Here is a 27,390-nt window from a genome sequence, read left to right as displayed (position 1 = left end):
CTGTGATGATTTAAAAAAATACTTGCCAAGCCTTATCAAATGACTGGACAAAGCCAATTATTTTATATAAATGTGACTGGTAGGCTAATTTAGACGAGTAAAATTTACTAAACACCGACTTGTTTATACATATATACATTAAAGTCATATGTAGACAAAAGCGTACATTATATATATATATATATATATATATATATATATATATATATATATATATATATATATATATATATATATATATATATATATATATATGTCGCGTAATTACACATTGTTCGTGGAGAACACACAGTAACAAACAAAGTTCATTTCTGTTTTCATCGAGATTTATTTCTGTTTAATAATTTCTAACACAACGCTTCTAATGTTCATGAAGTACAATTTTACAGCGCGGCGGCCGACATGGCCACCACGTCAAATAGACGTGACAAATCTCTAACCGCAGACCTTTCTTATTAACTAAAACACTGCATTTTATCCCCAGGATTATTTACATAAAATCTACTTGTAATTTCCATTGGTCATCAAGGTCTGGGCTTATTACGGATTGGTTGACTTATTAGAACGTTCTAGAAGGAACAATCTATTCATGTATTTACTTGCTTGCCAAATGCACTAAAATCTAATCAATTTATATTGGTTTAGAGTAATCCCGTTACGTTCGTCAGTACTATAACTTTTGTACCCCAGACAATAGGTGACCTTTTCATCTGTGCTGTTTGTTGACCATGTGTGTTACTTACAATCTCGTATCTATATGCTGACTCTGGACTCATTGTGTTCTTATTTGGATTTAATCTTAAATCAGGTCTGACTTTCCATTTTATTGATTCCAATTATACCCCACCTGAGTGTAAACATATTTGCGTTCTTACTTTAAATAAATCTTAAATCAGGTCTTAGTTTTGCAAATACCTCCCAAGGTGTATTATTAAATTCTCAAACTTCATCTTAACATTGCCTATACATATTATTGAAATATCCCCTTATTAATTTCCGTCATAAGAATAAACTCATTAGAATAAACGATATGTTATAAGCTGTTACATGACACAACTTTCCCCTTATTTTAATTTTTTTAATATTTTATGATATTAAAAAAATTATTTATGATATTAAAAAAATATTATTATTATTATTATTTTTATTTTACAAGCGTCTCTGCTGAAATAGATAACATAAGTTATTGTTACACAATATAAATGTAAATCGGTATGTAGCGGAGTACATCATCTGTTGGTCGTTGGCCTTCAATACGTCTGGTGTCGTCCATGTAGTGTTGAAGTCGTCACGTGGCGAATACGATGTTTATTTAATGTCATTGCCGCCGTCTTGAAGATAAGCCGATTGTAGGTTCGTCCGTGAAAATTGGAATGCGTTTGTTGATTCAGCTCTGCTTTCCGCTGTTTAACTTGCGTCGTCGATCGTCGTTTCCGTTGTATTCATCGTTGTTGTTGTTTTCGTTGTCGTTTGTTGATGGTCCCAGCGTCTTCATTTCTCTCGGGACATTAAGATCTTCTATTGGCCATAATGCTCACGAGGTATTAACTATAGCAGTGTTCTCCTTGATGTCTTAGGCCTCGGAAGTATCATTCCAAATGCGTTATCTACGCACGTCAAACAGTTAAACGGCTGCATCTTCCCTATAGTGTTTAACGTCACAGGTATTGTGTCCAGTGTTGCGTCACTTGTTGTCCTTCGAAAACGTCTGGCGTTGGGTCTTCTTTTAGCAATAGAACCAGGTATTCACTTTGAGAGTAAACACCGTGATGTTCCATCCTAATCATGTTGTTTGTTTCTTCTATTCGTTGTGGAAGGCGTTGTCTCGCGAAGTCGCTCTTCTTCGGCGTTGTCTTCAAATCTCGATCTTTCATCTGCGTTGTGGTGATACAAGTATCAGTTGTTCAAAATCATGGCAAACATTTATAAATATCCCCTTAAGTTCCTCTTAAATACCGTCATGACAACTTAATAGAACGCCTTAGTAAATACAACCTTTATTACACCAATTACTATCGAAACACTCCTTTAAACATTACATAACAGTTCGATATTTTACGTACGTGCTATCAGTAAATTTGTGACAGGTATGCGCTACTTTATTTACCTAGGGTATTGCACTTTAAACAGACATATCGCGTTCGTATCTTAAAATCACTAATCTCCTGTGTATCATTATGTACTTAATGACCCTTTCTATCGACATATGTACCTGGGCGCTCTTAAATACGCGCGTCTCTCTAAACAATTGTGAAATTTTTGATGAAAAAGGGCAGACTTTTTTCAATATGCATTCATTACACCAGAACATTTATCGGTATACTTCAAATTTCAAGTCTTGTTCTCCTAATGAACTAATCCTATAAATCTAATACAATAAGTATTCTTCCACCATGAGTAAATGGTAGGCTTCCATCATTTCGCAAATGATAGGCTCTCATAAACCTCTATGTACCTTATAGAGTTTATTTAATAACAGAAATTTAATGCGCATATATCAGTATATTTTAACTGCACAGTTTTCGTGACAGAACACATTAAATTCTTACTTAAAATTACTCAAGACCTTCAATATTACCGATACCCTACATACATTTGCAATAAACAAAATTTCGTATATACATATTTACATAATATTTTTTTTAAGTGTCTGCCCTATTCATATTCGCACTCAACATTATTTCTCTTATAAATGTGTTTACCCTCCTAATTTCTTTATTCTATGAATGCATGAAACCATAGTCAAGTATACTGATTTTGTGTACGTCTCTTAATTCCCATTTATGTGCAGGTTTCTATTTCATATCTTATATAAAATGACGTCAAAATCGGATACTCTCTAATGTTTATTCCTACCTTATAAGTTCCTTTAATATAATATCAAAATATTAAACTGCCTTCAAAATTCCTTAATTATAAAAATGTATATGCCTCATATATCTGTATTCCTATAATGTCAAATTAATGAAACATTCTTCAAATATTCTAATTTCCTCATACGTTCAAATTTCATGAAAACTTGCAAAAATATCAAAAATTTAAAAAATACCATCAATTACAAATGTATTTATTTTATGCAAAAATGTGTCCGCACATAATTATATATTCCAATAATACAAAAAATATAGAAAACTCTTTAAATACCCTCAATTATTTGTGCGCATCTAATTTCAGTATTTCTAGAACTCATATAATTATGTCAATTTCAAATACTTTCTTATTCATTTATTTTATTCTCAATTTACCGATATTTTAGAAAAAATACTGATCAATGAAAAACTGTATTGATTTTGATATTTGCATAATTTTTCCGTACATGATTTATCATTTCTTTAACACCTATCTACGTAAAATTCTTTAAAACAATTCTTAAAAATTTCGTTGTCATAACGCCTTTTACTTTGTATTTCTTACTTGATAACATTTTAAATAAACCCCTGTTTGCCATAATTTATGAAAAAACTGACCGTTTTCCAAGTCGCGTTGTTTTTTTGATCCGTTGGCCTGTGATTCCGTATAGTGTTGTTTGTACTCCGTTTCCCAATGTTTTTCAATGTTCGTCCTGAAGTCACGGCAACCATAAAATGTACTGTGTCGCGTAATTACACATTGTTCGTGGAGAACACACAGTAACAAACAAAGTTCATTTCTGTTTTCATCGAGATTTATTTCTGTTTAATAATTTCTAACACAACGCTTCTAATGTTCATGAAGTACAATTTTACAGCGCGGCGGCCGACATGGCCACCACGTCAAATAGACGTGACAAATCTCTAACCGCAGACCTTTCTTATTAACTAAAACACTGCATTTTATCCCCAGGATTATTTACATAAAATCTACTTGTAATTTCCATTGGTCATCAAGGTCTGGGCTTATTACGGATTGGTTGACTTATTAGAACGTTCTAGAAGGAACAATCTATTCATGTATTTACTTGCTTGCCAAATGCACTAAAATCTAATCAATTTATATTGGTTTAGAGTAATCCCGTTACGTTCGTCAGTACTATAACTTTTGTACCCCAGACAATAGGTGACCTTTTCATCTGTGCTGTTTGTTGACCATGTGTGTTACTTACAATCTCGTATCTATATGCTGACTCTGGACTCATTGTGTTCTTATTTGGATTTAATCTTAAATCAGGTCTGACTTTCCATTTTATTGATTCCAATTATACCCCACCTGAGTGTAAACATATTTGCGTTCTTACTTTAAATAAATCTTAAATCAGGTCTTAGTTTTGCAAATACCTCCCAAGGTGTATTATTAAATTCTCAAACTTCATCTTAACATTGCCTATACATATTATTGAAATATCCCCTTATTAATTTCCGTCATAAGAATAAACTCATTAGAATAAACGATATGTTATAAGCTGTTACATGACATATATATAATGTACGCTTTTGTCTACATATGACTTTTCCCCTGTGTGTAAGTCTTCAAATATTATGACAAGCACAAGCAGCATACATTTGGTAAATAGCATCCACAAATAAGCAAAAACGACACTTATGTTCTGTGTTAATAATGTCCACATAACATGTAATTGGCAATCGTCAAATATCGTTTCCAAAAGAGCATTTTGCAAGTAGTATCTGAAAAAAATTGATATCTGGATCTCCAAAACTTTCACACAAAAACAACAACTAACCCGAATGTACAACAAACGCTGATCCATATAATACAAAAAGAAAGTTTCATTAAAATAATTGTAGTTTGATAAGCTTTGAGATGTTGAAATTATTTATAATTTGTTAATTTGTTTAACCCCCCCCCCCCCCACTGAATATAACGGTTGTTGTTTATAAGCTATTATTTAATAACCGACAGTCGGTAAACGGCACTTGTCTATTTCAAAAACGCGTAAAACACGGTGTTCCATAAATAAAGTATTTAAACCGCATGTAAATCACATCACTGCTAGTCGCTTTGTTCACTCGGTTTAAAACCAGCTGTGTCTGTGTTTTCTTAAACGCTTAAACGAATCTTTTTATACACGTTTATTTCAAGTTTAAAGTTACATTTCTAATTTTTAAACGGAGTATACTTTCTTGGTAAGTTCATATCTTGTTGTTAATTATTGCTTTTAAATGCTACATACATGTACATATGAATCGTAGATTAAAGAGAATGCACTCCAAAAGTTCAAATCGTAAACAATTACACAACTAAATTGCCAAATGCGCTTATTAAATACATGTTAAAAACAAAATAACTTCACAAGTAAACTAAAACAAACATAAACAGTGGTATTGTTTTGTTCGTTTTTGTCTGCTTTATACATGCAGCCGTTGTAACCTATACCATGTGCATACAGTGTTTTAACATAAACTTGTGTTGGTAATTTTTAAGACGAACAACAACAAAACAAAGAATTACACGAATTTTTAAAACATGCACGTGTAAATTGCGTATATTTCAATCAACAATCATTTGTACGGACAAAACATGCGTTATTAATCAATATTCATAACTCTACAATAGTCAATGCAATCGGTTATATCATAAAGGATCGGTGTTTGTTTAATCGTGTACATGTACTTTCTACACAAGCGTTCAGTGGGTATACCTCGTAAGCTCGACTACTATGGCTTACGATGAGGTTCAAAAGTCAACAAGATTTACTAGGTGACAACAGGATTCATTACATTGCACAATGTAAAAATCAAATATTTGCCCAGTTTGATAAAGAGAATAAACACAGAATATGGAGTAATTATGCTATAGCTATCATTGCCTATTGTATTATACTAAATGAACATTCTATAAGAGGGACCAATACAAAGCCCATGATGACAGGTCATATATTAAAGTTGTTTTAAAGCGAGATTATACGATTTTGTCAAATATTTATGAATTTACATAAAATGTGCAAAAAACTTATACATATATTTCAATGTAAATTAAAATAAAAGTTAAGAAAATGTGTCGACAAATGCCGAAATAAGCATTAATAATTTAAAGTCTCTATAACGCTCGAATTTCGTTAAGTATATCGATAAATAAAGTGAACACCTTAACAATCAGTGTTCCTTATGGCAATAGCCAAAATTTCAACGCTAGATGTGGTATGATTACATAGATTTTTGTAGATACAAAATACTCGTTTTTATTTATTTGTGGCCACAATTAATTCCCGCGAATATATCTATTCATACGACACACAAACACCATTTAAGTGTTCATGTGTCGTATGAATAGATATTTAAAACAATAATAAAAACGAGCAATTTGTATCTACAAACATCTATTTTACCAGACCACATCTGACGTTGAAATTTCGGCAATTGCCATAAGGAACACTGATTTTTAATTGATTAAGTTTATTTTACAAACAATTGTACGAAATTTTCGTTGATTTTGAATAGTAATGTTACTTTAATTCTTAAAGGGACTGTAAACCACGAATGACGAAAAAAGAAAAGTTATAAAATACTGTATTTTTTTACAATTTTTATTTAAATATTGACTTTATAGTAATTTTTAGTTTTTACGAATGATAATACTCATAGATGCAAATTAGCTAAAGTAAATGGAATTTGAACCAATTATTACAACTAACATGTCATAAAAATAACCATTTTTCACAATGATTTATTTTCCCTTTGCACAAGTACCATTACAGTCTTAGAGTTGCTATTAAATTATTTCAAAAGCATCATAATTATGAAACACTAGTATCCATATTTTAGTGTTTCACGGAACTAATGCTGGGTTCATTTTCAGTTCTAGGACTTCGTACCGAGCTGAAAATAATACTATTCCGCTGTCAATGGTTACCACATATTATTAAACGTTCTACTCTTTGCGTAATTAACATATTATACCACTTAACATATCGCGCTTTCCAAAAATAAACAAAATTTCTCTAGCGTTTGCCAATTTGAACTTCAATGCCCATGAGCGGGGTCATATTGGAAGTAGTTTAAAGTGTGGCTCAAAAATCCAGCGATTGATTTATGCAATCAATCGTCTGCTGGTCCAGAGTGTATGGTTAGCTGCCTCTTTTATCAGTATGACACGTGTATGAGGAGACAAACATATAGTCAAGCTGTGTCTGTGTTGCATGTTGTGATTGTGATTAGGCCACCTATATAATCGTTTGTTTTTGCTAACACATTATAAGAACACTTTTAGAGAATTTTGCATGCATTGAAGTTTGTAATTGAATGCTTTATACAATTAAAAAAAGACAAAATGTAAACCTCAACTGGGATAAAATCACTGACCCCTGGAGTAAAAGTCCAACGCTTAGACCACTTGGCCAACCGTGTTCATACAATTAATGATGTGTTTTATACTTTATATAAGCAATCCTCATAGTGTAACACGATATAACGACAACATCAGAACTCTCCAACTTATGAATTGTTTCGCGTTGCAACTACAGCGAACATTTGCGAAACTAAAACACTTAGTTTTAATTTTGTCAATTTACCAAAACGTGCAAAGGTCCCTTTAAACACTGTCCGCATGGATAGCATATTTATCTTCATTCAGGTGAAGTTCAAGTTAGTTGTTGTTTTTCTGTTTTTTTATTATTATTTTCATTGACTGCATAATGCCCAATGGCTTGATGCATTTTTGTAATAACATAACTGCCAATGTTATCAGTCCTCAAGCGTTTGTTACACATTTTACTGGAAGAGAATCGTGGGTTTAATATCAACATAACTTGTGCGCTGATTGGTCATGACATTATTTGGCCATTCTCCTCTCCTCAAATAGAGCAGTTTTTGTATCTTCCATCAGTATGTGCACAAGCAAACAAAAATACCGAGGAAAAGTGTGCGTAGGTAAACTGACCGACGTTGATAACTAAAAACTGTTGAAAACGATGAAAAATCAAAACAAACAAACGTCACTTAACACATTAACTTACGTCAAGTCAGTACATATATTTGCTCCCACAAAGATAACGAGTACCTGTTCCATGCCCAAGACACGGACTCGACAGCGTTTCAAATAAGCAGTAAGTACTTTAAATTCAATCGAGCTAAAATAAATAGATTTAAACTAAGTATTTAAATATTTAATGCATCATTTCTTGACGAAAAATTCAATTAAAGACCCACTAGTTTAGAAGTTCACTTATAGTGAAAATGTTTTATCCGTATTGCATAATATTTAGTTATTTTGTTGAGTGTTTACACTTCACAGATTTAAAGCCAATTGTTCATGTACAGTGCAGTCTGCTGACTGCTTGTGTTATTAAATAAACGACATAAGTTTATGTAAAGTAAGACATTCTGTGTATTGGAAGGTTGTCCGAGAAATAGAAAACATGATTACTGTCTTATGATAACCCATTAACATCTGCAGGAAAGCCAGGGGTTCCATATGCCTATATCATTCTCGTCCGATATCAATATTTTATCATACGACAGTAACCATCTATAATCAATGAAGTTTACTGTATAAGAATAGTAATTCTCGGATTTAAGTGAATACAATTTTTGCTAAGTAGCTTTACCTAAGTCCTTGGGTGTCTGAAGTAAAATTTTGCAGTATTAGAGAAACCTGTCACCCACAAGGGATTAACCAGGTGATTTATAATTATATTTATTCACCTTGTGAACTACGTGGTCGCATCAAGCAGCTTTAACCAATCACTGATACTGAGAATGAAAAGTGATTCTCGGACTCTCGGATTTTAGTGATAACGTTATTGTTGTTTTTTCTTCTTTCACGTAATTATCCAAGTCCGTGGGTTTTTTGTTTTAGTATTGTTATTCACATAAAGTAATCTATATCGTCTGTCAATTTTCCGATATGAATTCCACGTTAGTATATAAAACAGATAATATCCGTCTTAACTGGGGATTAGTCTATCTATGGTTTAAGTCTTTTACTGTAAACGCAAATGAGATATTCTGACCACTATTTACTGCAGCTATTGATGTTATGCTTGTTGGTACTCGTTTTGCTGTCTTTATGTTAAACGACACTTCCCAGGGTACACTATTGACTTTATATATACGCTTCAAAATACTCTTTTCCGTTGTTTAGTTTCAAATATCCTATATCCTGTCACTGGGAGTTTTGTCAACTAGAATAAAAAAAGCTATAGATCGTTGTTTATGCTAGTTTTCAACTAACTATATGATTAAATATTTTTACTAAACCTATATTATCCCCTTTATGTTTCATTTTCTTTTTCTTATCCTTTTTCTTTTTTGTGCATTATTAGTCCTGTCCATCATATGTCAAGAAGTTGCACGCATTGTAATGTATTTTGGTAAAACCTCACGGCCCTTCAGTCATTTATGCTGGTTTGTTAAACATTTACCTAATGGGTAACGATATTGCTGCATACCGAATGACTGTGGGGTTATTTAATTCAAGTAAATATTGTTGTCGTGAAAAAATATTTTACATGTTTAGTGCAACACGCGAATTTGCATTACTTCTTCTCACCCTTTTCGGGCTTTTCTCAGGCTGCATTATTCGACCGTTTGTCTTTGAAATGAATCTGTTATTAATTGACGCTTTACGCTTTATTTTACTTTTATCAGGACATATTGAGTTAAATCCAGGACCGGATTACAAGGCACTCAGTGTCTTGCATTTGAACATGCGGCCCATACGTAACAAACTTGATTTTGTAGCAAGTTATCTGTGTAATTTTGACATTTTATGCTTCACGGAAACACATCTTACTGATGTTGTTCCAGTTAATGTTTTAACAATTGAAGGTTTTAATACAGGTTTTCATCGTAAAGATTATACACCCTACTCCAGCGGCTTATTCATTTATGTAAATAAGTCTTAACTGTCGCGGCGTGTTATTGAGTTAGAATGTCCCAGTGTGAATTCATTATGGATTGAACTTAATTCTGGCTACTTCTCCGCTTTACTTTGCTGCTTTTATCGTCCCCCAACTCAAATGTATCTTTTTGGAATGACCTCGAAACTAATATTGGCAAAGCCTTGGATATGAACAAAAATGTTATTATGCTTTGTGATATAAACGAAGACCAACTTAAAAACTGTACCCGTCTTTAACAGTCCTTGGAAATATTTAATTTAAGAAACGTCATAACTGAAGCAACTAGAGTCACTGCCAATACTACTACATTAATTGGCCCCATAATTGTCTCCGATAATTAAATTGTATTGAACAGTGAGGTTATATCAATTGATAATTCCGTAAGTGATCACCATGCCACGACTGCGCACATTAAAGTACCAACAGTCATAAGTAAACCGATGCAGAGACATGTTTGGTTGTTCAAACGAGCTGATTTTCAACGTCAAACAATTTAATTAACATCGAAAATTGGATTTTTATAACACTGATGAGTGTAGAAGATGCTACCACTTTATTCACGGCCAAACTTCTAGAACTTATGAAATTTTGTATTCCATTAAAATTAGTCACAGTCCGTCCTGATGATAAACCTTGGTACGACTCTATGATACGTACATTTACCCGTAAACGCGACCGACTTAAAGCTACCGCTATAAAACAACCTTTTGAAAACAACTGGGCTAAATTCAAAGACGCTCGTAACAGAGTCAACAATATGATTAAACATGCAAGGAACAATTTTACTCCAATATTGAAACTACGTTAACTGATTTAAAATCAAGCACTTCCAGGCAATACTGGAAGATTTTAAAACATCTCATACACTCGCATTCACACTCTGATGTGATACCACCCCTAAAATCGGTCGACTTACATGGAAACGTAACTATATATACTTCTGAAGAAGAAAAAGCAACGTGCTTAAACAATTATTTTGTTTCCATTTCAACTTTAGATTCATCTTCGGGAGTTCTTCCCGTCCCTTCTCAGTTTCCATTTGCCAGTTCGCAAAATGTATCCATTACTGAAACTGAAATAATCGATTTAATCAAAATTTTAATAACCAACAAAGCTGTTGGTGAAGATTTAATCAGTCATCTTGTTCTTAAGCGTAATAGCGAGTCTATTTCAAAACCGTTATGCCTTTTGTTTAATAAATCACTACAAGAATGCACAGTCCCTTCCTTATGGAAAAATGCAATGGTGATGCCCTTATTCAAAAAGGGTGACTCGAACATACCTTCAAACTATCGCCCAATATTCTGCGAATATATCCAAGGCGTTCGCCCGTGTTTTGCATCGAGGTCTTTTATTCAAACTTAAACAAAATGGCATAAGTGGAAATATACTACAATGGATAGAGAGTTACTAGTCTAACCGTACACAACAGGTATTTGTCGGCTCAGCAAAGTCGCAGTCATTAGTAGTAAATGCCGGTGTCCCACAGGGCTCAGTATTAGGACCGTTGTTTTTCTTGATTTACATTAATGATATTGTAGAAAACCTTTTACGTATTACCTGACTGTTTGCTGACGATACTTCATTTTTATGTACCACATCTGTATAAGCTGATCTCGATGGTATTTTAAATCATGACCTATGTCTAATTAACGAATGGGCAAAGCGTTGGCTTGTTGATTTTAATCCCAAACAACTGAAGCTATTCTATTCACAACACAAAATAATATTCCTTTTCCCAAGTTAATGTTTGGTAATGTACCCGTAACATTTGTTGATGAACACAAACATCTCGGTCTCACGCTTATCAGCGATGGTAAATGGAACAACCACATGAATAATATTCTGACATCCGCGTCGAAAATCCTCGGCGTTATGCGTAAAGTTATCAAGAAAATGTCTAAATCAAATATATTTCACACACTTGCGTCCATTATTAGAATACGCGTGTGTTGTATGGGACGACAAGGAATTACTTGAAAAAATCCAAAATGAAGCCGCGCGTATTGTTTCAGGCCTAACCAGATCCGTCTCACTTAGAAACCTTTACACTGAAGTTAAATGACCAAGTCTAGAAAAACGACGAAGTTATCTAAAACTAATTAATATCTACTAAATGCATAACCGCCAGTGTCCCAATTACCTTACCAACCTTCTCCCACCAACAGTTCATGAACAATTCTCTCGTAATCTTAGAAACGCAGTTGACTATATTATCTTATCAGGAAGAACTTTACTTTATTCGCGCTCGTTTTTACCATCTGCCATCAATCTATGGAATTCGTTACCTATTGATATACGAAACATTGACAACATTTGGAATTTTAAAACTTCATTGAAACAATTATTTAATTTATGCGAAGATAATCCCCAATACTTTTACACTGGGGATAGACACTCATCAATTCTACATGCCCGCTTAAGAAATAATTGCAGTAACCTTAACTCGGGCTTATTCATTAATCATTTAAAAAACACTCCCCTATGTGCGTGCGGAAATGGTACTGAAAATGATGAGCATTACTTCTTTAATTGCCATACATACCATTTGCAGCGAATAGCTCTATTTACTGCGCTACCATCGTTTCATTCCCTAAATTGTGAGATGCTCCTTTATGGTAAACCTTCACTTAATAATGAAAACAACACCGTCATTTTTAACGGATTTAAAAATATATTATTACGACAAAGCGATTCATTACTTAGCTAACTCTTCTTTTTTTACATTTTGCTAGACAGGACTAATAACTATCTTGATTACTATCATTATTAATATCCTTTATTGTATACGATGACTGTATATTTTCTATAAAATCATTATTATTTTTTGTTTTATTATCATTATTACTATTAGTTTTACTATTCTTGGTAACTTCTGTTATTATAAGTAGTACTGTTGTCATCATATAATAAATACAATTATTGAGATTTATGTTCTCAATTGTATATTGTGTAAATGACATGATTAATATTTTATGTAAGTCTGTCACCATTACAACATGTTAAAACTATTGCAAGGGAAAGACCCCCGATAATGTTGAAGAACTTCAGGTCTAACTCTTTTTCCATTATTTATGTATGGACCAATATTTACATTTGTACAATGTCATTATTTGGAAATAAAATATGTTTAAAGTAAAAGTACTCGCACACGGTATTCTAAAACAATATTTAAACCCGAAAACAGTTCAAAACAGCATAATATATTAATTAGAAAAATAAAAAAAGTACACAAAACTGTTATAAAATTGCTGTTAAAACTAATGTTTCCAGAAACTAATAATTGTGACAGTTACAGAAGAATATCAATCAATATTTAAACTAAACACGTAATAATACTGGTTATGAATCAATGAAATACCTTACAGAAACGGTATAAATGTTGGGTATCGATCGAACAATTCAACGATTAAAGTTTTAAAAGCAGAAAGCTATTATAAGAGTTTCTAAACTTTAACTGATAAAAAGGTCCGTGCCGCGAAATTATATGGCAAATGTAAACACAGTAGAACTATAAGTATATTAATCAATCCAGATATAATTGTATACGTAACTTTGAATTGAAATGAACAGTAAATATTACTACTTCAGTAATATGAGGTGCATAACGTGTTCTCGTATGGTTTATTTACCTGTTTACCCCGATACCGTCCCGAACGAACGACATCTCTTATTCGCCCTTAGTTACGAATCGATCCAATTAGTCACAGCCCAAGTTTCTGTTTAAATATCACCGAAAAACATAGACCGCAACGCCATGATTAATTTTGATGAAAATAAAACTTTTACAGTATACTGTGTAGGTTTTGTGTACTCGCTATATCTCCACATAGTATCGTTTAACAGTATTTGCTAACATGCTTAATGAATGTGTGAAGGGTTCTTTTCACGTTTTGGTAAATACACAAAATTAAAAAAATCTGATTCGCCAATGTTCGTTGTAGTTATAATATTTGCGACGGAACAGTAATACCATGCTCTAAAATATCCATTTTATGCATACTTTGACGATTTAAAAACCTGAAAATTATAAAGCGCTGCAAAACGAAACGATTGAATAATTAGGAGAGATCTGTTGTTGTCGTTATATTTTGTGACACTACTAGGATTGCTTATATAAAGTATAAAATACATCACTCATTGTATGAATACGGAATGCCGAGTGATCTAAGCGTCAGACTTTTACTCCAGGAGTCAGTTTTTCGAGCTCAAATGAGGATTACTATTTTATCTATTTAATGTTATTCTTAATTTTTAATGGTGCTTTTTTAGATCCAATGTTTACATTTATCAAAATAAAGCATTTAATGACAAACTTCAATACATGCCAAAATCTATGAAACGGTCCCTTTAAGTGGCCTCTCAGGTAAGCCTGTGCAGTCCGCACAGGCTGATGAGGTACGACACTTTTCGCATAAACTGGATGTTTGTTGAGAAGAGACTTTTTATTTAACAAAAAAATCAATAAAGGCTGAAAGTGTCGCCCCTGCTTAGCCTGTGCTGACTGTTCCATACACTTTCCGTACATGCATTTGGCCAAGTTTTCACAAAACGATATTCGTATTTTTTTTCCTGTTTTATTTGCATTCAAGGCGGTGACCATGGCTTCACGTGATGGTGTACATGTCGACCTGAAAGCCGCTATTCCGAAAGTAAACCTTCCCACGACAGGTTAATGAGTGTATCGAAATTAATATGCAATTTCTTTGCTCTGTTCGAACAAAATCTGGATCCTGATATTATTGCATATTTTAAAAAAAATGAGCTTAAAAATATTGTTGATATTGCAATTTTCTTATGTAACGATTTACTTTCTTTTGTTTTAGCCGAATTAAAAAAGTTCCAATTTATAAATTATTACATTTTGAAATTGCATACTCCATATCCTGCTGCGGATTAATATGTTTCTGTTTGTTCTTAAACAGTGTGTGAAAATGTTATTTTCAAAAAAATAATATTTCCGAACAGGTGATAATTTTGAGGCTTCTCTAGACGACCTTTCTCCGACCTCTAGAGAAAATCTTAAAATTCTTCTAATGGGCATGAGGGAAGGAGAAGGTATTTATACTTTAAAATTTGTTAAGGTCAATTATAAAACAATTTATTTTTGAAAAAGTTAGGATACGGTACACAAATTTGATGCACGTAATGAAATGTGTTTACAAATAATCTTAAATTATCAGAACATTTCCTTTAAGTAGACACACCAGTTTTACATTTTCAGCTTACATCGTTGCATTATGCTATGCTACATCCTTATTATTTTCAAATTTGCCCTTACATAATAAAAACAATATACGCTCAATTACTCAAAAATGACAAAATGGTCAATTACATTATTTGTTTATGAAACAGAGTCAAAATTTAGTATTATCACCTGTAATATTTTCGTCATTTGATCTTACAAATACGAATCATTAGTAACCAGCGAAGTAGACATTAAGCATGCTGTTCTCCGACATTGTCAGGATTCGGATCCAGGATTTCTGGTTAAGGTGGGGGGGGGGGCGGGATATTGAAAGATTTGCTGGGGGTTTCCTGCTTGGGGGTCCAGGGGGACAAAGCCCTCCGGAAGCGCCACGATTTTAGTGATTTTCAAGGTTTTACAACCACTATTGACAGGCAATTTGTGATAACAAGGGATAATCGTGAATTTTTCAGATAAGTTGGAGTATATAAAAGAGACTAGAAAATGGCAAGTTGTACCATCTTCCCACAGGTTTTGGATAAAAGCTTGTCAAAGTTTTCTTCATTTTCGCTCGTTTTGACGTTTTCGCATCCATCTGTGTTGATATAAATTGCAGCGAAAAGAGAATCAATGTGCAAAAAGAGGGATACATCAGAATCGCAAAGTTCAACTTGAAAACCGGGCGACAGAGATTCTAAAGTTAAAACATTTAGCGATTGTCTGTGATAAGTGGGAAATGTTGTGTACGAAAAAGAAGAAAATGAGTTTAAATAGGTGATATAGATCTAGTTAAGTGTGAAACATCAAATGCATTGACTTTACTTTGGCGATTTTAGAGGGGGGATGGTACGTCGCGTATGATTGTAGATCCGCCTATGATTGTGATGGAAATCTCAGTGTGCACATGTGCGAACGAACACTTAGATGCTTTAAAACTGTTTTATAAATATGATTTGTAAAAAAGTATTATCCATTTATAAGCTTAACATTGATAACACATATTTTAAGTTTGCGCACCTGCAAACGAACATACGCACTTGAACGAAACAATAGTATTAATAATAGTTAGGACATTGACTTGATTTTGTTTTTGTTTGCAGTCAAATTGAAGAAATCTACGCAGGGGCGATTGTCTGTTCACTACGAAGAAAACAACCAGTTTGTTAACAAAGCTTTTTTCCACTCAGACATAAAACTACCAATATAAATGCGCCTCGTTCTTGGAATAATTTGCTTAATGCATGTGCGTAAAATATCATACCAGATCAGGCTGTTCAGTCCGAACAGGTTTACATCACTCTCCGCCTAAACTTGACTTTCGCTAAGAGGAGATTTCCTTTAAACAAAAAATGCAATACGAGCGGAAAGTATAGTCCCTGAATAGCATGTGCGGACGTGTTTTGTCCAAAAATATATACTTATAATTATGTTTATATGTTGTTTTGACAAGTAAAAGTATAATCACAGCATGTTTCCTGTACTTCTGCATACACTATTTGAAGCATCATAACCATATATGACTTTGTTGATGTATATATGTAATTCATATACGTTTGCAATGACAATGATTTAAATAAAATAGGTTCTTATCTAACGCAAAATTTATTTTATCAACAAAACGTCATTGTGACGAAAGAATAACAATATAATCGAAATATATAACTTAACTTTTAGATAATCGATATCGAATTGAATCATGTCATTTCGGAATTAGTGATGCTCTATCAAAAAACGTTCACACGATTTCAGGAGTTTGTACGTAATTTGATTGCGAGTTATATGATCTTATAATGGTGTTAGATATTTTAATGTTGTTTTTTTTTTCAATAAAAAACATCGGTTGTTTACTGAATCGTACTGGTGTGAATTATTTGTCTGAAATAAAATTTTCCTTTTTTGAACTAACAGGACATACGGTACAAACGCAAACAGATTGTGTGCACCGCAATCAAACGAGTTACGAAGTAAAAAATTAGAAGACTTTTTTGACCTTATTGAATTACTCAAGCAGAAGGAGAATCCGTCCGGTGTTGTCATTGACAAAAGTAAGGTATGTGCATAATCGAATACAATTTCGCTTTAAATTTGTTTGTAGTTTGCGAAATAGTCAATATACCAACTCGAATAATAGGTGTATACTTTTTTTTTACAACCGATTCCCTTCAAGGGCGGGCGGGGGTTATTACATTTAACGTTTTCTCTATATAATGTGTTCTTATAAATCTGCCCAAATTAAAAATGGTTTCAATCCGTGCAGATTTCTATATTTGGCTATTCTGAAACTTTGTGTAACCTTTTCGAAATGCTTGATACCATTTTTATTTTGCAATCTTTATGAAACGTGTAGAAACTATTGTTCGTCTAACGATATCCCGGATTATGTCAAAACAGTGCTAACGACGAGGTCACTAAGAAAAATTGACCAATCTTGTGACCACTCTACAAGTATTCATTTTTGCCAGAAATGTATGACTTCTGCTCTGGATAATTAAATATCTATGTGGTGTCACGTATTATCAATACTTCTATTAATGAGTGTTACGTATTCTCGAACTTCTAATTACTTTGCGTTTTGTATCCTCAAGACTTATATGAATAAGTGTTACTGATTCTCGAGATATCTATTGATAAGTCTTACGTATCGTAAAGCTTTCGTCACGACAATCCATCAAACGCTTCTGTCACGTTGTATTTTCCTTTTTTTTAAACCCATGCTTTTTTTAAGTATTTAGAGAATAAACTATATGCATATATTACTTGCGTTTGCTAGATTTTTTACTCAATTATTTAAACAGCTCTTGAACAAACCTGGAAATTTATCAGATAGTCAAATATAATTAAGGACCAGTGTTCGAACAAAAATGCTCAATTAAAAGTCTAACATGTAATAGTTTTGGCTCACATTTGTTTGGCAATCCAGTTGAAGTATTTGCCTTTATGATTCTCGAGAGAGGTATCAATTACTATTAACATTTGTATTAATTCATTAATGCCATATTTAACAGATTTCATATACGCCTGATTTAAAATACCGAGAAGGGAATGAGTTTAGCAAAGTGCAAAAAATTCTGGGAGTTGGTAACGCTTCGGAAGGTGATATATATGTGATTGCGGATAAAAAACCTGGCGTGAGACATGCAGTGAAAACAGTAAGTCCTGTATTGTCTCTTTACGAATTGTTCTTGTATATTATCATTTTTAGAAGTTAACTTATTGACGACAATGATTAGATTGAATTTGAACAAAAAACGATCATGTTTGTGTACAAGTTAAAAAAAATACACACATGAATTGTTTGCATTGCTTGCCGGTCCTTTTATTAAAACAATACCAATTAAGTAATAATTCTTTGAACAAACACATTTTCGTAAAATCTTTAAACACCTATAGACGTATATATTTGAACATTTTTTGTCCCCGGTAGGAGGGCATATAGTGATCGGACTGTCCGTCCGTCTGTCCCTCTTTCCGTCACACTTTGCGTTTAGGTGTCGAAAAACACTCATAACTTCTATGTCCCTTGAGATATGACCTTTATATTTGGTATGCATCTGTATACGGACAAGGCCTTTCCAAACGCACACAAATTTTGACCCCTGTGACCTTGACCTTGAACTTAGGGTCCGTGTTAAGGTTTTGAAATCTACGTTAAGGTTTCGAAAAAAGCTCATAACTTCTATCAAGCGTTTATAGGAGGCATAAGTCATCCTATGGTGACAGCTCTTGTTCTTCAAATATATGCAAGTTAAACCATCAAGCGAAAATGATTGGACTGGATTTGAATGTGACCATATTTTATCATTAAAATACCCCAAAATGCTCTGCATGCATTGAAGTAGAAATATCTATGTATATGATAGTATCAGGTGACCACCACGTGGCCCTCTGGACCCGCTCATGTATACCTGACAAAAATAACAATGCGTTTCTTTTCTGTTTACAGGTTGCGATTCGCTCGTTTCGGTGTGATGAAATAAGGTGCTGGATGGATTTGAACGACACGGGTCATGTTCCCAAACTGTACTTGGTTAAACTGGAAGAGAACACAGTGAAAATTCACATGGAGGCCCTGGAGACAGGTATCTATCAATAATCGATTTTATAATACAAATGTAAATTTTCTGCTGCATGAAGCAACACCGAACATTTTCTCCCTGTACGTAATGATGCGCAATATTTTCAGCCATAACCTTCAGCAAGATAATCGAGGAGCACCTATCAACATTAGCAAGTCACGAGAATCTGGCAAAACCTTTCTCAATGTATCTCTTAAAAGGGGCTCTAGAAGCCGTCAGCACCATCCATAAGAAAGAGTGGGCGCATAACGATGTTGGAGGTATTTTGATAATTTGTATCGCACATAATATTTCGTTGAATTTGTATCGCACATAATATTTCGCTAAATTACACATAATATTTCGTTAAATTGTCGTACTTTCGTCAATAGTAAGAGATGTTCATCATCGCACGTTTTACTCACTGAAAACGTATTAGCAAATGTCACCTCAACCACTTGGCTAGAGCTTTAGAGGTTAAACTTGTATTGATGTTTGGTCATATAAAAAGTTATATAAATCGTACAAGTTTTGTTGCATACGTTGGTCACGTGAATACAATATATTAATGTATTTGAATTTAACCTTAAATTATAGAAGGCAACTATTGCTTTTGCTAGGAAAGTCATTGGCAAATGATTGTTGCATTTGTTTGTTATTTTTTTTTTTGTCTAGAAAAAGCGAATACGATATTTCATATATTTGCTTTAAATACATGAAAGTTAAAGATCCATAAACACTGCCAACTACTATAATGCTAAATACAAACTTTCAACAAAATAAAGTGCCATACGACGGTTCATTAAAAAATAAAAACTCTAAAACAATTAATTTTGGTGTAAAAATGATATAATACAAACATTATGAAACTTTTTAGTATCTAAAAATCATTTTACGATATCATCTTGTTTTGTTTTACGGATGATCTTTAGTTTAGATCGGTTTGCGTTAATTTGTAAAATATATTAAAGCTTTTTTATGTTTACGGTACTATTAGAATTATATTGCGCAGTTCATTTAGAGTCAGGTACACGCGATTGCATCAAACAATGTCAATTATATATACAAAGCAATACAGAACACGCTGTTTGAATAATACACTTATGAAAGATAATATAATTCTTGAAATCGTAAGAATAACCTTTGAAATGTGAATTAGTTATAAAAAAATACATACTTTTCAAACTCCAGTAGATAACGGGCAACTAAGTCACGCTTCCTACGCTGCCGAAGACAATCTCGCATTCGCTGGCAAATGTTTGGACATCGTCGCGGGAAATTCAAATGGAATATATTGTTCCACAAAAATTGAAAACGAACATTTTGTTTCTTGTTAAATAGCGTTGAAATGTTGGCTATTGCTATAAGGAACACACATTTTGTACGGGTTAACTTTATATTACGAAATGTGCGTTGGTTTTGAGAATGTATGGATATTTAACGAGTATTTAAGGGATCAATCGTGGCAAAAGCTTTTGGCTACCAGGAGCCGCTTTTGGTGCGAGGAAGTTGGTGAGCCTCTAATACTTTAAAAGTAACTTCTGCTTTTATTGACTGAAAATAAACTAAATCTGTTTAAGTTGTGATATAGCCGCATTTTAGTTCTTAGCATCAAGACTTTTGAACTTTTTTCATCAATCTATGGCCGTCTTTGCCGTTGTGTATGTAGTGTCATTAAGCGAGAATGAAAATCAATATTAGAGCATAAATCAAATTGCTAATCATAATCAAAAAATATAATTATTGTTAATACTCATAAAATTGCAAGTACTTAGGAATAATAGATTTAGAAAAATGATGCAGCCAATGTTTTTATAGTGGTTATTTTGGTGTGCTTTGACTACACATACTGGTTTACATATGAGTATTGTATCGATATTGTTACTGAGCATACACGTATGTCAACAATTTGACAATCGAACATATTCCATCTTAGAACAAGCAAGTTCTTAACATATACTTATACAGTGAAATCGGAGCCCTAATGCTCCGAGTGTTTCATTTGAGATTGTGCATCGATTGGTCTGTAAATGTATGCCAATATGAAATAATATTCCCATCCACCAAGTTGTGATGTGCTCCTGAATATAAGAACTATGTGTTGTAGGAGGCAACATAATGTTAGAAAGCGACATGAAGATAAAAATCATAGACTTTGGGTCTGCACGTAAAATTTTGTCCGCCGATGTTATGCTGGAAAGAAAAGAAATTATACGAAAAATTCAAGAAGACATTTTGGGTTTGCTAACATTAGTCATCCAACTTTATACTGGAGAGAGGTACATAGATACGGAGGACATGTTAGAAAAATACTCGCAAGAAAAACAACAAGTGAGTATTTTTTAATCTTGATTAACAAAACTGCAAGTGACCCTTTCGATAAACCCTCATACGTTAGTCACGATATGTTGATAAATAGCATGCTATTTAGCTCGACTATTATATATGAAATATATATAGTGGAGCTATCCTACTCACCCCGGCGTCGGCGTTAGCGTGAGCGTGAGCGTGCAAATGTTAAAGTTTGCGTACCACCCAAAATATTTCCTATGTTACTTGACATATTGCTTTAATATGTTGCATACTTCTTAACTAACATGACCCCAACCTATACACAAGAGCAGACAACTGTATCAAGCATTTTAAAAGAATTATGGCCCTTTTTCACTTAGAATATGCATATTATTGATAGATCTATGAAAACGTTTGCGTACCACCTCTAATATTTTCAATGTCCCTTGACATATTGCTTTCATATTATGCAAACTTCTTTACCAACAAGACCCCAATTTTTAAACTAGAGCAGACAACTGTATCAAGCATTTTGTAATAATTATGGCTCTTTTTTGTCTAAGTATCTGAATATTGTGTTAAATTTTGTGTTTAGATCCACTTGACTTCTTAAGTATCAAATCTATTGCTTTCAAACTTCAAATATTTTCTTACTATCACGAGGGTACTGTACCTGGCAAGTTCAATTTGACCTTGACCTGTGAATGACCTCGACTCTCAAGGTAAAAATAATAAATTTTAGTAAAATTGCCATAACTTCTTTATTTATGTTCAGATTTAATTAGTACAACAAAACAAGACTTATCTGAATACCACAATTGATTCCACCCAAACAATACCCCACGCCCGAACCCAGAATCCCTGCCCCCCCCCCTTTTATTTTTTTTCCTTTTTTTAATTTTTGAAAGATCGTCTAATAAATTACCACACCACACATTATCCCCCTCTCTCAACCTCCCAAAACAAACAAAAATAATATTTTTTTCCTTTTTTTATATTTGAAAGATCCTCTTATAAATTACCACACCCCACATTATACCCCCCTCTCAACCCCCCTACCCAACTCAAAAAGAATATTTGTTTCTTTGAAACATGGTTAGAAAAAAATATTTATTTAGTTTATTTTTGAAGGACCGTCCAAACTTCCCACCCAAGCTATTGCTATCAAACTTGAAATTAAATTTCTTATGTCTTTACAAATGTTCAACAGATTGTGGAAAATATAACTGAACTATTACCTTGACCTTATTGAATAATTTGAACAATTTCCCCATGATGGCTTACGTTATACTGGCAAGCACTCGAAAAGTCGAGCGCGCTGTCCTCTGACAGCTCTTGTTTAATGCCTTGTTCACAGATGCACGTATTTGTGAATAATCACACTAAAACATTTACTAAAAAATACATTTTATAAGGTATAGTCTGAAATAATAATAATAGAAAGGAATCAAAACAATATATGCTTAATTGGGTTCTGAACCCGCGAACCTCTTGAAGTAAAAACCTACTTGTTACCACCGCACCATTCAACTGTTTAACATAAAGAATGTATTGTAAAAGCTATGTTAGTTATAAAAGTATTTTATATATTGTCGATGAAAAGCGTTACACACGCTTTATTATTTTACCAATTGTAATTGACTTTTATCCATAAACTAACCACATTTATTGTTTGAATCCATGTCAGTTATTTTGAAAGTTGTCATTTTTCCGAAGTGTGAATTGGTAACGGGTTTATATTACAGCATGCTTTGTACCCACGATTTAATGGAGCAGACCGCACCGAAATGGCTGAATTCGTAGACTTAGTTATGGAGATTGTTCATCCTGACAAAGTGGAAAAATTAAAGGCGCTTGTTGAACAGAAGCTTGGACAAGGTATTTTATAATTTCAGTATGGCCGCCATGATGCCTGCCGAATGTCGACACGTTTGTTTTTTTAACCAACTTATTATGGAACATAATATAAACACAAACACCTTGGTATACTTAAGTTAGTATATTCTTACAACACACATGTAACATACTTTGTCGCATCGATATACATTTATTGATTTTAATATGATTTAAGGTACCCTTTGTTATAGATTTCATACATTTGATTATTATTCTCACATTATATAAAGTATCAGACATAAAAATAAAAATTACATATTGTGTTGCTCAAACAAGAAGTTGAATTGAAACTTAGCTATCCTGGTTGTGTATTAATGTTCTAAACATTATATATGGCAAATTATATGGATTGATATTGATATGACCTGTTCGCACCAGCAGCGTCGAACATATTGGTTGACAAATTTTTCATAAGCACGATGTTTTAAAGTTAAGGCTTATGCGTAAAATTACTCATGCTTATTTTCGTCAATAGAGCTGTTCGTGTCGTGGCTGAATACGGAGGTCAATATAAATATATGCGTACGAATGCTGTCTTCTGTCTGCACAACATGACATTGTACATGATTGATTTGCCCACACACAAAACACGTTTCTAAGATGTGCATGGAGAAATGAATGTGGTCTTTGATAGATAGATGGATAGATGCATTATATTGATGTGTGTATTGATGTATGAATGGATAGATTGATCTTTAAACTTTTAGATTGATTGTTCAGTGTGAGAATGGATAATGTTATGGAGGGCCTGTCCATGTTTTGTCTTTTTCAGCGCTTAACGAATTGGGCCTTCCATTAGCCTTGATGCTGACAAAGGTGACTGAGATATTATTCCCTGAAATAGTTGTTGACATCCATGGGAGGGTAAGGCTTACAACCATACAATTAAACAGCACGTCTTAAATCAAAATAAAATTATGCAATACGCACAGAAGAGTATGACATCAAGAAAAAAAATTCCAATAATGTGTATTTCTTTTATATGAATTGTTTTCCAAGATCGGATGTTAAAAAAACAACATTGTTAGATAACATACTCTTATATTTATGCACCCCACTCTTCGAAGCAGAGGGGGTATATTGATTTGCTGGATGTCGATCGGTCGGTATGTCGATAGACCAGTTCCTTTTCGATCAATTACGTGTGAATGTATTGCCCAATAGGTTTGATACTTCTCATGCGCATTGGCCTTTGCCAGTAGATAGCACCGATAAAACTTTTGGTCGCTACGTCAAAGATCAAGGTCACTGTCACACTAAGAGTGACATTTTTTTTCGATTTATAACTTGTGAACGGAGGGCTCGATACTTCTCATGTGCATTGGCGTTGGATTTAGATGGTCATTATAGAAATCGGCGTCACTAGGTCGAAGGTCAAGGTCATTGTCACACTAAGCTCGAAATCGATTCCCATCAATAACTCTTCAACTGAATCATCGATTGGCAATGTACTTGAAATATACATTGGCTTTGGGCAGTAGATGATCTCTAATAAAATGTTGACCACTAGGTTAAAGGTCAATGTTACTGTCATAATAAGTGTTTAAATCGTTTCTGATCAATAACTTGTCAACGGATTGACCGATTGGCTTGATACTTCACATGTGTATTGGCCTTGGACTGTAGATGACCCCAATTGAAATTGGAGTCATAAGTTCAGAGGTCAAGGTCAATTTGATACTTATATGATGAGATTAATTCTAATGGTCAGTTTTGTTTAAAAAAATCCTGATTCAATGACCTATTGGGGGGGTGCATATGTCTCCGACCGTTTATTGTATTAGAACGTTCCCTTAGTTTTCCTTCTGTATTCTAGGCCAATCTTCAAGAACAGAACTATGCCGGAGAAAGTATGGGTGCCTCTTCAGAACCAAGTTTTCTTAATGTAGACGCCATCATTACCATGGAGAAACTCGACCAAATCCAGAAAACATTTAGCAACACGCTTGCCATGGAATAGAGTGTTTTATCTGAGTACCATAGCATCAGCAATAAAACACAATTATCTTAGAAAGTATTACTTTCTTCGTGTATTAACAGCTTACAAACGTTTTGTTGTATTACGATTCAATGTGATGACAGTGAATTATGCGTCTATGATCTCATTACGTGGAATGATTTCTCGTTTGTGCTTGTTTGTTAAGTACATTGTGTAAATTGTCACCGTAACGTGATGTAAACACCGATGGAGGCAAATAAATGTTACAGCATTTCAATAAATGCAGTGTCTCTCGGTTTCCGTTCTTGTAAACTACATAGGTGGCGGACCGAACCGATTTGTACAACTTTAAACAATGATTGCCAACTATCGTTCCTGTGAAGTCTAGTGAAAATTCTCGTAACAAGACGTCTTCTGAAGCAAATTGTAGACGAAACATAACAAAAAGGGACGAACCCTCATCTGAACCATTTACCATATACAGGCCTATTCATAAAGTGCTACGTGTCCTTTCGAGTTTGGTGAACAGAAGCGTGTGAACTTATATCCACACATCCGTTTTGGATTTTTACTAGACCTTTGATAAATTATTGTTTATGTTTGTCTTAAGACATCTACCAAGAACATGAACATGATATCGAGTAAAGATGTAATCCAGTGAGTGTACTGAAAAAGCAAGCTCGTGAGAAACTTAGACGTCGGGCGAGATATTTACGCCACATTTAATACATTATACAACTAAAATCCAATATGCATCATTTTATGATCAATTATTGAGTTAAGACATCGTTTAAGGCTTCTTTCGCTTAGGTGTCATTACCTAAACTAAACATAAGACGTTCGATAAGACAAGGGACTTGCCAATTTCCTCTGAAGTTGTTTGTTCACTTATGGTACATGAAATGGAAATACTTATATATTGATTTTTTATTTCGATCGTTTATTAACAATTTTGTGAACACAATTACTTTAATATTGATCTTTTTATGCCCCCTTCTTCCAAGAAGAAGGGGTATATAGTGTTTGGCCTGTCTGATATTCTGCACCAAAACGTTAACCTTAGTCAGAATTATTTTCAGATTTAGATCTATTTTAATAAACATATATATTGTTTACATGGTTACTATAGAACCGCGACGGTTTTAACCTTACCGCTGAACAGTAAGGTTAATCAGTAAAGGTGGATTATAATATGCGATGCAAACAGCATGTGTTGAAGAGTTGTCTTTCGCTGAAATGCGATCGGGCTAGTTTTTAACAAAGTATATACATACTAGATATCTTTTTTCTGTTATGAGGTTTAATTTAGCAGGTGGTGGTACAATAGACCAGTGTTCTTCAAAATAGTAAAAGTAACAGTTGAGCAAAACACGTTGAAAGTTAATAAATGTATTGCAACAGAAACAATACCATTGCAAACATATATAAGTTAAACTACATGTATATGTATAAGAAAAAACATGATCAGTCAACATATACACATGACAAATAAAATAAAATAAAATGTATCTTGCAACTCAAACATAGATACAGCTTCAACATGACTGGTATCTAGCGACTGTTTTGGTTTATGTAACAATACTGACATCATTATATACTCATACTAAATCTAGACAAAATAAAAGCATAATACAATTAACAGGAAAAAATAACGTTCCATCCGTTTGTCTTTAAAGGAAAAAAACTGCAGAAACAATATGTATATTCTTGGTTTGAAGGGACTCGTTCGCAGTTTGATAAAATAAAGTAAGTGCCATTAATTGATTTAATTATAGAACGTATAGATTATGTTTAAGAATCGAAATATCACTCCTGACTAATACAAATGTTAAAAATATTGGTTCATTGATTTATATTCGTTATTCAAAAGCGATTACGTGTTGTTATTATTACTTAAGACTATTCAAAACAGAATCGATTTGTATGAATAGTAAGCAAACATTTATAATTTTGTTCTAAAAATATGACAATCTATGAACAAGTCCTTTTAAAGCAAGTGCCAATTTTAACACGTTTGGATACCAAGCAGTATGCGTTTCTTGTACGGTTGAAGATTTTACAAGGCAACTTGTGCTGTTCTGCATAGCATTTATCTTAAAGTAAGAGAAGCTGAAGATATGGAGACATAGTTATAGTCATTGAAAGATTGCGCTGAAACTACAAGCAGTGGTAAATCAAGTGGTCACGTTGTTTCCATGGTTTCTGTGTCTGCATTTTATTTGTTTAAAGACACGTTGCATTTATC

General features: G+C 33.4%; 2 protein-coding genes across 6 annotated transcripts in view; one reads left to right on the top strand and one right to left on the bottom strand.

The window, feature by feature from the left end:
• LOC127849905 (thioredoxin domain-containing protein-like) overlaps positions 1–27,390 on the bottom strand; it is a 322,209-nt gene that overhangs the window by 267,106 nt on the left and 27,713 nt on the right. The gene's annotated exons all lie outside the window — the stretch shown is intronic.
• On the top strand, positions 641–26,258 carry LOC127851085 (uncharacterized). 5 transcript variants are annotated; one of them, XM_052384574.1, is made up of 12 exons: positions 641–808; positions 14,368–14,446; positions 14,744–14,833; positions 16,064–16,121; positions 16,872–17,013; positions 17,969–18,112; positions 18,907–19,042; positions 19,147–19,299; positions 21,126–21,349; positions 23,056–23,188; positions 23,979–24,070; positions 25,023–26,258. In XM_052384574.1, the coding sequence occupies exons 1-12, from the start codon at positions 758–760 to the stop codon at positions 25,164–25,166; spliced, it is 1,446 nt and encodes a 481-aa protein (XP_052240534.1). In that variant the 5' UTR covers positions 641–757; the 3' UTR covers positions 25,167–26,258. The 5 variants fall into 5 exon arrangements, with proteins under 5 accessions (XP_052240534.1, XP_052240535.1, XP_052240536.1 ...); XM_052384575.1 differs by lacking the exon at positions 641–808 and adding an exon at positions 3,983–4,146; XM_052384576.1 differs by lacking the exon at positions 641–808 and adding an exon at positions 4,895–5,060.

The sequence above is a fragment of the Dreissena polymorpha genome, chromosome 11, assembly GCF_020536995.1.
Source record: "Dreissena polymorpha isolate Duluth1 chromosome 11, UMN_Dpol_1.0, whole genome shotgun sequence".
Taxonomy (NCBI): Eukaryota; Metazoa; Mollusca; class Bivalvia; order Myida; family Dreissenidae; genus Dreissena; species Dreissena polymorpha.
Note: the sequence above shows the minus strand (reverse complement) of the source record. Positions and strands in the feature narration are given on the sequence as shown.